At 34.4% G+C, this 12,060-nt stretch overlaps 1 protein-coding gene across 1 annotated transcript; it reads left to right on the forward strand.

Annotated features, from left to right (window-relative positions):
• Positions 1–365: 365 nt before the first annotated feature.
• On the forward strand, positions 366–7,508 carry LOC116029978 (sodium/calcium exchanger NCL2-like). Its single transcript, XM_031272044.1, has 7 exons — positions 366–1,031; positions 1,118–1,330; positions 1,603–1,784; positions 1,910–2,007; positions 2,091–2,349; positions 2,785–3,087; positions 7,009–7,508. Exons 1-7 carry the CDS (start codon positions 617–619, stop codon positions 7,252–7,254), a joined length of 1,716 nt encoding a protein of 571 aa, XP_031127904.1. The 5' UTR covers positions 366–616; the 3' UTR covers positions 7,255–7,508.
• Positions 7,509–12,060: the final 4,552 nt, after the last annotated feature.

Consider the following 12,060-nt stretch of genomic DNA (forward strand, 5'->3'; position numbering starts at 1 on the left):
ATGATGCTGTGTTTACTCTACCCTATAGTGGAGCATAAATAATGACAGTTAGTCACCGGCAATGCACAATATCAGGGAAACCTAACCACTTGGTAGGTAGGAAAACCTGAATTTCTGCGAATTTCATCCACAATATCATATCAAAGTGGACAGTACAATAATTGTTAAGCTCGCGGATCGAATCAAAGTGATTTTCACGTGCCGAGAATATAAAATGACCAGTGGAAATATTGATAAATGCCAGTTGTTCAGAACTTGGAACAGTTCAATCCAAATCCTCATTAAAATAATAAACATTTGTGTTACGTTGTGGCCTGTTTTCTTGGAATCCCAGGTTTTGATTCGTGGATTCTTCTTGTTTTCCAAGAAGTACAGTAATACTTTTAAAAAAGAAGAAGTATCAAAAGACGTTGACCTTATTAACCCTCCATATCATTCACATGTTACTAACGATCCAGTAATGATAAACACGAAAATGAAATAAAACTTATGACCAGTACACATTTGACGATTCCATAGTTCTATCCTCCTAGATCAATTAAGCAGCCTCCCCAGAATTTTGGATATTTGTTTCTATAAATACCTGTTTTAATTAATTCACCTCCAAGATCCATCAATGGCAAGAACCTTGTTATCTTTCTTGTTCATAATTCTCCTAGCGGTTGTGTTGGTCCAAGGGAGGTTTTTGTCAGATGATGATGGTGAGATGGTTTCTGATGGAGTCCATGAACATTACCATGCTCATGCGGCTAATAACCAATCTTCTGTAGAGCAATCGTCGTTTCTTGCTCTGGGCGGTCCACGGGTGTCGTCTTCGTCGACATGCGACCACGCTTATGGGTTCTTCCCCTGCGCGGAGAACATCCCGGGCTACCTTTTTCAGATAGTGATTTTCCAGTACTTGATGAGCGTGGCAGAGCAGCTGGTGAGCAGTTCAAGCAAGAAGATCTTTGATACTCTGGGCACTGGGATTTTCGGCGCTACTGTCTTCCGAATCCTCATGGTTTTCCCCAGAATCATCATGACCATCTGTAAGTAAATTAAAGTTGCGTTTTTAATTTACACCTAACTTTGAAACGATTATATGTAATGTAATTCTTGTGAAATTGACACACAGCGTCGGGGATATTCAACAGCCAAGAGGGTGCACAGAACCAGGTGTTCTTTGGTATCAGGGTTAACGCCGGAGCCACCATCTTTAACCTCACAATACTTTGGGGTCTCTGCGTAATAGTCGGCCGGAGAGACAGAGCGGCTCAAGAAAATAAGGATTCCCAGTCTCAGCCCTCAACCCAATCTTTCGCTTCCAATTGGTTGAAGAATTTGACCGGTTGGTTAATTCAATTCTTTTTAACATTAATTTTATATCTATTTCTCTTTCACCTAATTAATATTTTATTCACGCATGCATGCCTACTCTTTTGCCCCTACCCACTTTTGTCCAAGGGTCCCACACTGCATTTAACCGTCCATTAGGTAGAAGGATTAACACTATTTGCAGAGCCTCACAATACCCACAAACTAACTTAAGCTTTATGTGCATGCTGATATTCTAAAATAGTTATTTTTGTACGTGGGTTTAATTTCTAAATTAAAATCCAGAATGCGGTATTTCAACGGACGCCTCAACTAGTTTCACGGCGGGGCTTATGCTGTTGTCGTTGGTGCCTTTTGTGTTGGTGGAACTAGTCAATGTTGTCTCCTCCGCGTCTGGGCAGCGAATTGTGGTTTTGGTTGCTCTCATTATCACCGTTGCATTTCTTCTCGCCTATTTCGCTTATCAGGTAATTAACTACTTTTTCCTGTTATTAATTTTTTTTTCCCACTAAATCCAATTCAATTAAAACCATGCATGCATGCTATTAGCTACGATATATATAACTTTATGTACAACATTTCATGTATATAGATTATAGATCCAACGATCCAAAAAAGAAGCTTGCACTATTCAAGGTTTGAGAATCTTCTCACGCAAAATGGGAAGCCCAATGTTTCACGCATTCGACTGTAAGTATACACAATTAATTATGTCCTTAGTATAGCTAAGTACAATTTGCAAATTAATGATATATATATGTGGCGCATTGCAGTTTCTTCCATTTGTATGATTCGGACAACAACGAGCAGATGTCGTCACAAGAACTGGAGAAGTTTCTTCGATTAATAGTGACGGATGAAGTGCAACGTATGACGGCAGTGAGGACGATGATGAAGGATCTGGATGCAGATGGAAACAGCAGAATCACGGAACAAGAGTTTCTGAATGGAATAGAAAACCTGCTTGCCAATAATTCCTCAGCGGACAACGCCGCCGCCATACCAACTTCTACACCTGAAAATGACCAGGAGGTAAGTTTAACCACTTTAACTAGACAAATCACTTTTGCCAAACTCTGATCATACTAGATTGTTATCTTGGTAACCATAAAATTCTAACTTTGATTCTCAATTCAGTGAAATTGCCTATTACTCTTCTTGGTTGGACTCAGTTAGTCATGGGGAACTAAGTTGATTTACCTCTTGTGGTCTAATCCTTTGTTGGTTAAGGTTACAAGATCAATCTTTTATTGTCAGCTAGAATAAAAAAGCAATTTAGGTGCGAGTGATTTGTGTTTTTAAGGTATTTTATTTGTGTGCTTAAGGTGCCTGCAGATTTGTGTACTTAAAATGTTTATGGTGCGTAACCACACAACAGTACGAAAAATTTTCTCACACCTGAATCCTTTCCATATATATATATATATAGGGATAAAACTCTTATTTTAAGGTGATTATAATTTGTAGAAAACTGAAGAAGTGACGAACGGCGGCGCAGCGGGAGATGTAGAGCAGGCGGGCGGAAATGAAATTTTGACATGGGATTTCTTAGTAACGGTGTTGCAAGTGATATTGGGAGTTGTGATATTGACGTTCTGTGCACAGCCATTAATGACTAATGTCATATCATTCTCTGGCGCTGTGGGAGTGCCTACCTTCATCATCTCCTTCGTCGTGCTACCTATAGTCATCAATGGCAGGATGGCCATAGCAGCCATTTTTCCAGCAAGTCAAAAGAGCTCCAAGGCTGCTTCTTTGACATTTTCCGAGGTACTTATTAGTGCTCCCTGTCCCTCTCTCAATTCAATTCAATGTCCTTATTTTTGGTTTTATTTTCAATATAATGTCTTCTTCCTTAATTCAATGCCTACCAAAATGATCACCATTGTTGACTATCTAACCACAAAAAAAGGCCTTTTTTAATTTATTTTATTTTAAACAAATATGAAATCTATAGGATAGGTATACATGCATGAGTCCATTTATTTATCTTAGGGAAAATGGCATCTTTAGTCCCTGAGTTATAGGGGTAGTGTAGACTCAGTCCCTGAGTTATGGCCGTATCCGAGTTTAGTCTCTTAGTTATTCGCGAAGTGGCGAATTTAGTCCCTGACAATTAAATTTGACGAAAAAATTAAAAAATATTCAAAATTTGAGGGGTAAAATAGGAAATTCACATTTTATTCTTCTTCTTATATCAAAACCACTTTTACAACATTATTTTTCACTTCTTAGCCTAATTATTTTCAATATTCTTCAATTTTAAAAGCATTTCAACAACTTTCAAATAATTTTTTAGGAACCTGGCTCTTGTATAACACACTTAATACTTAGCACAAATAAAGAAACACATGATCATTGTATTTAGGTGTATGGAACACACTCTCATAACAAGTTTTTATTTTTTTTTACTAAGCAACAAATGTAATAAAATTAAAACTTTTGAGATTTTTTTACACACTATCCTATCTCAAAAGTTTTAATTTTATTACATTTGTTGCTTAGTGAAAAAAATAAAAACTTGTTAGAATAGTGTGTTTCATACACCTAAATACAATGATCATGCATTTCTTTATTTGTGCTAAATCTTAAGTGTGTTATACAAGAGTCAGGTTCTTAACAAGTCATTTGAAAGTTATTGAAATGTTTTTAAAATTGAAGAATATTGAAAATAATTAGGCTAAGAAGTGAAAAATAATGTTGTAAAAGTGGTTTTGATATAAGAAGAAGAATAAAATGTGAATTTCCTATTTTACCCCTCAAATTTTGAATATTTTTTAATTTTTTCGTCAAATTTAATTGTCAGGGACTAAATTCGCCACTTCGCGAATAACTAAGAGACTAAACTCGGATACGGCCATAACTCAGGGACTGAGTCTACACTACCCCTATAACTCAGGGACTAAAGATGCCATTTTCCCTAAGATAAATAAATGGACTCATGCATGTATACCTATCCTATAGATTTCATATTTGTTTAAAATAAAATAAATTAAAAAAGGCCTTTTTTTGTGGTTAGATAGTCAACAATGGTGATCATTTTGGTAGGCATTGAATTAAGGAAGAAGACATTATATTGAAAATAAAACCAAAAATAAGGACATTGAATTGAATTGAGAGAGGGACAGGGAGCACTAATAAGTACCTCGGAAAATGTCAAAGAAGCAGCCTTGGAGCTCTTTTGACTTGCTGGAAAAATGGCTGCTATGGCCATCCTGCCATTGATGACTATAGGTAGCACGACGAAGGAGATGATGAAGGTAGGCACTCCCACAGCGCCAGAGAATGATATGACATTAGTCATTAATGGCTGTGCACAGAACGTCAATATCACAACTCCCAATATCACTTGCAACACCGTTACTAAGAAATCCCATGTCAAAATTTCATTTCCGCCCGCCTGCTCTACATCTCCCGCTGCGCCGCCGTTCGTCACTTCTTCAGTTTTCTACAAATTATAATCACCTTAAAATAAGAGTTTTATCCCTATATATATATATATATGGAAAGGATTCAGGTGTGAGAAAATTTTTCGTACTGTTGTGTGGTTACGCACCATAAACATTTTAAGTACACAAATCTGCAGGCACCTTAAGCACACNGTGTGCTTAAGGTGCCTGCAGATTTGTGTACTTAAAATGTTTATGGTGCGTAACCACACAACAGTACGAAAAATTTTCTCACACCTGAATCCTTTCCATATATATATATATATAGGGATAAAACTCTTATTTTAAGGTGATTATAATTTGTAGAAAACTGAAGAAGTGACGAACGGCGGCGCAGCGGGAGATGTAGAGCAGGCGGGCGGAAATGAAATTTTGACATGGGATTTCTTAGTAACGGTGTTGCAAGTGATATTGGGAGTTGTGATATTGACGTTCTGTGCACAGCCATTAATGACTAATGTCATATCATTCTCTGGCGCTGTGGGAGTGCCTACCTTCATCATCTCCTTCGTCGTGCTACCTATAGTCATCAATGGCAGGATGGCCATAGCAGCCATTTTTCCAGCAAGTCAAAAGAGCTCCAAGGCTGCTTCTTTGACATTTTCCGAGGTACTTATTAGTGCTCCCTGTCCCTCTCTCAATTCAATTCAATGTCCTTATTTTTGGTTTTATTTTCAATATAATGTCTTCTTCCTTAATTCAATGCCTACCAAAATGATCACCATTGTTGACTATCTAACCACAAAAAAAGGCCTTTTTTAATTTATTTTATTTTAAACAAATATGAAATCTATAGGATAGGTATACATGCATGAGTCCATTTATTTATCTTAGGGAAAATGGCATCTTTAGTCCCTGAGTTATAGGGGTAGTGTAGACTCAGTCCCTGAGTTATGGCCGTATCCGAGTTTAGTCTCTTAGTTATTCGCGAAGTGGCGAATTTAGTCCCTGACAATTAAATTTGACGAAAAAATTAAAAAATATTCAAAATTTGAGGGGTAAAATAGGAAATTCACATTTTATTCTTCTTCTTATATCAAAACCACTTTTACAACATTATTTTTCACTTCTTAGCCTAATTATTTTCAATATTCTTCAATTTTAAAAACATTTCAATAACTTTCAAATGACTTGTTAAGAACCTGACTCTTGTATAACACACTTAAGATTTAGCACAAATAAAGAAATGCATGATCATTGTATTTAGGTGTATGAAACACACTATTCTAACAAGTTTTTATTTTTTTCACTAAGCAACAAATGTAATAAAATTAAAACTTTTGAGATAGGATAGTGTGTAAAAAAATCTCAAAAGTTTTAATTTTATTACATTTGTTGCTTAGTAAAAAAAAATAAAAACTTGTTATGAGAGTGTGTTCCATACACCTAAATACAATGATCATGTGTTTCTTTATTTGTGCTAAGTATTAAGTGTGTTATACAAGAGCCAGGTTCCTAAAAAATTATTTGAAAGTTGTTGAAATGCTTTTAAAATTGAAGAATATTGAAAATAATTAGGCTAAGAAGTGAAAAATAATGTTGTAAAAGTGGTTTTGATATAAGAAGAAGAATAAAATGTGAATTTCCTATTTTACTTCTCAAATTTTGAATATTTTTTAAATTTTTTCGTCAAATTTAATTGCCAGGAACTAAACTCGCCACTTCGCGAATAACTGAGGGACTAAACTCGAATACGGGCATAACTCAGGGACTAAATATGCCATTTTCCCTTTATCTTATAATAGGCTAAATAAATTGCATGAGTGGAAAATCTAGCTAGAATTCTGACTACCCATTAAAAACTTTAGTGTTTGCAATTAGAAATCATGTTTTGGACCACTTTAGAAACTTGAAAAAATGCTCTATCACTAACCTGAATAGGTGGTCGAGTAATAAGTGAAGCATGATTTTCATCTTAAAATATCATGATGATGAGTTTGATTTTTGTCAATACCATCTTTGAGTCTCAGTTGAGCCCTCTTGAGTGGTTTATGGATTATTATACAGAAATGGGAAAGATCGACCCTCATGTATTCTTTGTGAGCTATTATATATATATATATATATATATATAAACGAAATTTGCCCAAGACACTGTACTGCACCCTTCAAAAAGTCAACAACCATGACAAATTTGTTTAATTTATACATAAAGACAAAGACCGATTATACTTTAATTTTTAGTCATTGTGTGCTAATTAAATTGGTTTAATTTAATTGTGAAATATATGGATGCATGCAGATATATAATGGAGTGACAATGAGCAACCTAACAGGGCTACTATCATTGCTAGCAGTGGTGTATGCTAGAGAGTTAACATGGGATTATTCTGCAGAAGTGTTGGTGGTGTTTGTGATATCTCTCACAATAGGCTTTCTTGCATACTGCAAAACCACATATCAACTATGGACCAGCATCTTTGCCTTCTTTCTTTATCCCTTCTCCTTGGCTCTCTTTTACGTTCTCCAGCTAATGGGATGGGACTAACACACCCAACTCTAGCTTAGTTAGCTAGCTTTTTGTTTTTATGTGCATGTATTGTTTAATTATGAAGCTGTAAGCTCATCATTTCATTATTATATGCAGTGTAAAATCATTGTCCGATGAGATATAATAATTGTGTTGAATTATTGTATGTCTTTTTCTTAATCTTTACAAAGATAGATACATGTATAATCCAATTATTGTATGGACGACCAACATTATATTATGCATCCTCTCCTGTTTCCAGCCTTCTGCAATACATTTTCTTGTNACAAGAAAATGTATTGCAGAAGGCTGGAAACAGGAGAGGATGCATAATATAATGTTGGTCGTCCATACAATAATTGGATTATACATGTATCTATCTTTGTAAAGATTAAGAAAAAGACATACAATAATTCAACACAATTATTATATCTCATCGGACAATGATTTTACACTGCATATAATAATGAAATGATGAGCTTACAGCTTCATAATTAAACAATACATGCACATAAAAACAAAAAGCTAGCTAACTAAGCTAGAGTTGGGTGTGTTAGTCCCATCCCATTAGCTGGAGAACGTAAAAGAGAGCCAAGGAGAAGGGATAAAGAAAGAAGGCAAAGATGCTGGTCCATAGTTGATATGTGGTTTTGCAGTATGCAAGAAAGCCTATTGTGAGAGATATCACAAACACCACCAACACTTCTGCAGAATAATCCCATGTTAACTCTCTAGCATACACCACTGCTAGCAATGATAGTAGCCCTGTTAGGTTGCTCATTGTCACTCCATTATATATCTGCATGCATCCATATATTTCACAATTAAATTAAACCAATTTAATTAGCACACAATGACTAAAAATTAAAGTATAATCGGTCTTTGTCTTTATGTATAAATTAAACAAATTTGTCATGGTTGTTGACTTTTTGAAGGGTGCAGTACAGTGTCTTGGGCAAATTTCGTTTATATATATATATATATATATATATAATAGCTCACAAAGAATACATGAGGGTCGATCTTTCCCATTTCTGTATAATAATCCATAAACCACTCAAGAGGGCTCAACTGAGACTCAAAGATGGTATTGACAAAAATCAAACTCATCATCATGATATTTTAAGATGAAAATCATGCTTCACTTATTACTCGACCACCTATTCAGGTTAGTGATAGAGCATTTTTTCAAGTTTCTAAAGTGGTCCAAAACATGATTTCTAATTGCAAACACTAAAGTTTTTAATGGGTAGTCAGAATTCTAGCTAGATTTTCCACTCATGCAATTTATTTAGCCTATTATAAGATAAAGGGAAAATGGCATATTTAGTCCCTGAGTTATGCCCGTATTCGAGTTTAGTCCCTCAGTTATTCGCGAAGTGGCGAGTTTAGTTCCTGGCAATTAAATTTGACGAAAAAATTTAAAAAATATTCAAAATTTGAGAAGTAAAATAGGAAATTCACATTTTATTCTTCTTCTTATATCAAAACCACTTTTACAACATTATTTTTCACTTCTTAGCCTAATTATTTTCAATATTCTTCAATTTTAAAAGCATTTCAACAACTTTCAAATAATTTTTTAGGAACCTGGCTCTTGTATAACACACTTAATACTTAGCACAAATAAAGAAACACATGATCATTGTATTTAGGTGTATGGAACACACTCTCATAACAAGTTTTTATTTTTTTTTACTAAGCAACAAATGTAATAAAATTAAAACTTTTGAGATTTTTTTACACACTATCCTATCTCAAAAGTTTTAATTTTATTACATTTGTTGCTTAGTGAAAAAAATAAAAACTTGTTAGAATAGTGTGTTTCATACACCTAAATACAATGATCATGCATTTCTTTATTTGTGCTAAATCTTAAGTGTGTTATACAAGAGTCAGGTTCTTAACAAGTCATTTGAAAGTTATTGAAATGTTTTTAAAATTGAAGAATATTGAAAATAATTAGGCTAAGAAGTGAAAAATAATGTTGTAAAAGTGGTTTTGATATAAGAAGAAGAATAAAATGTGAATTTCCTATTTTACTTCTCAAATTTTGAATATTTTTTAAATTTTTTCGTCAAATTTAATTGCCAGGAACTAAACTCGCCACTTCGCGAATAACTGAGGGACTAAACTCGAATACGGGCATAACTCAGGGACTAAATATGCCATTTTCCCTTTATCTTATAATAGGCTAAATAAATTGCATGAGTGGAAAATCTAGCTAGAATTCTGACTACCCATTAAAAACTTTAGTGTTTGCAATTAGAAATCATGTTTTGGACCACTTTAGAAACTTGAAAAAATGCTCTATCACTAACCTGAATAGGTGGTCGAGTAATAAGTGAAGCATGATTTTCATCTTAAAATATCATGATGATGAGTTTGATTTTTGTCAATACCATCTTTGAGTCTCAGTTGAGCCCTCTTGAGTGGTTTATGGATTATTATACAGAAATGGGAAAGATCGACCCTCATGTATTCTTTGTGAGCTATTATATATATATATATATATATATATAAACGAAATTTGCCCAAGACACTGTACTGCACCCTTCAAAAAGTCAACAACCATGACAAATTTGTTTAATTTATACATAAAGACAAAGACCGATTATACTTTAATTTTTAGTCATTGTGTGCTAATTAAATTGGTTTAATTTAATTGTGAAATATATGGATGCATGCAGATATATAATGGAGTGACAATGAGCAACCTAACAGGGCTACTATCATTGCTAGCAGTGGTGTATGCTAGAGAGTTAACATGGGATTATTCTGCAGAAGTGTTGGTGGTGTTTGTGATATCTCTCACAATAGGCTTTCTTGCATACTGCAAAACCACATATCAACTATGGACCAGCATCTTTGCCTTCTTTCTTTATCCCTTCTCCTTGGCTCTCTTTTACGTTCTCCAGCTAATGGGATGGGACTAACACACCCAACTCTAGCTTAGTTAGCTAGCTTTTTGTTTTTATGTGCATGTATTGTTTAATTATGAAGCTGTAAGCTCATCATTTCATTATTATATGCAGTGTAAAATCATTGTCCGATGAGATATAATAATTGTGTTGAATTATTGTATGTCTTTTTCTTAATCTTTACAAAGATAGATACATGTATAATCCAATTATTGTATGGACGACCAACATTATATTATGCATCCTCTCCTGTTTCCAGCCTTCTGCAATACATTTTCTTGTGTTATAACGTTGTTTTGGTGCTAGGCTAGGCTATCCTTATTAATTATTATCCATGGCAAATTTATCTCACTTTTAACCTAGACTCTAATTTCAAATCTCTATATATAATTTCAACTTACTTTTTAATAATAATAAAAATAAAATAATAGTAAAAAAACAAAAAATAAGTACAAAAGCTGCAAAATTACAACTTTTGTACTTGATTGTCTTGTTAGAGTAAACTCGTTAATTGTGTTTTTACTTTGGTTTTTGTCAAAAGAAAAAAAAAAAGAAAAAAAAGACAGTGATTGCTAGACTACGCATTCCCATTAGGCATTATTGGTGGCTTAACGTGCACTAACAGCTGTTTATTTTTTTGGTGGAGTCCACTGTTCAAATAAAAAATCACTACTCCTGTAAGAACCTTTTATCTTCTCTCTTGACTTTCTCTCTCTTCCACATCATATTTGGCCCCACAAAGAATCTCATAAAATCTACAATTGGGAATGCTCTTATTAGGGGTTTTGTAACTTTTTTGCATAGGTGGGAAGAGGGGGTTTTGTAACTTTTTTTGCATAGGTGGGAAGAGGGGGTTTTGTAACTTTTTTTGCATATAGGTGGGGAGGGAGAGAAGGAAAAAAAATTTCAGCAAATGAGGGTTCTTGTGAGACCCACCGTCCTAAAAAAAAAAAAAAATTGTTTGTTTTGCCTCAGGTGTGTGTGACGCGCACCTAGCATGCACGCATTAGCTGGGCATGTAAAACTTCGTATTTTTAGTTTTATTTTTTTTGTTTTTTTTTCTTATTTGTCCTTTTTACTTTTTTCTTCTACTCTCTTTTTCTGTCGGCACCTCAAAATTTGTAAAAAAAGAAAACTTGAATTGATGAAGATGCTCTTAGCAAACTTGCAAGCCAAGTGGCAAAATCAATAAAGTACAAATTAAAAAAGAAATCTGCATGTGGACTTGCAAGTTCCATCCTTAGCTTTAACATCCTGGTCATTACTTTTAACATCCTTTGATTGATTCTACTACTATACGAATAATCAAACGAACAACAATGCATCGCACAAGATTCGGTACGGTGCAAGTAGTTTTGGCAGTGGAACGAAAATGAAGAAGTGACAAGGCTACCTACCATAATTGGCGAAATATGAGCATTTTAGATACAGGCCAAAAGATGCATTGTCACACCCCATGGCCAAAAAATGGTTTAGCTTTAGAATGTAAAGCACTTATATATATCTGCTGTGTGACATAGGAAAAGTAATAAGGTAGAAATTGCTGGCTTTCTGAGTCATAGTATCATGGGGAATATCATCATTCAATTGTTGAATCTGTTTTTTTCCTTGTATTACATCCAATCTTTAGCCTGGCAAAACCACGTACGAGAAAACAGCAGGACAAACATCAGATCAGATTGTCTCCTGACTTTATTGTTTTGCCTGCACTTGAATCCTGGCTTTTCTTCTTTTCAAAAAGTTTTAGTTAAACAGTAGTGTCAGCAACTGCTTTGCAGGATTTTGGTTATCCATTAATTTGTCCATTACCTTTTGAGCCCGCACTTTTCTCTCCCAGCTAAGTAGCTTGTAGCGAAAAGAAATCGTTTGATTTGGTGTTACGTTGCAGCTAAATTTGCTGATT

This window comes from Ipomoea triloba, chromosome 9 (assembly GCF_003576645.1).
Source record: "Ipomoea triloba cultivar NCNSP0323 chromosome 9, ASM357664v1".
Lineage (NCBI taxonomy): Eukaryota > Viridiplantae > Streptophyta > Magnoliopsida > Solanales > Convolvulaceae > Ipomoea > Ipomoea triloba.

Excerpts from the sequence above, each read along its gene's own strand:
- LOC116029978 (XM_031272044.1), top strand. The coding sequence starts at position 617 with ATGGCAAGAACCTTGTTATCTTTCTTGTTCATAATTCTCCTAGCGGTT. Across the intron at positions 1,785-1,909 it reads TCGCCTATTTCGCTTATCAG|ATTATAGATCCAACGATCCA; the intron begins GTAATTAACTAC and ends TCATGTATATAG. Across the intron at positions 2,350-2,784 it reads CACCTGAAAATGACCAGGAG|AAAACTGAAGAAGTGACGAA; the intron begins GTAAGTTTAACC and ends TATAATTTGTAG.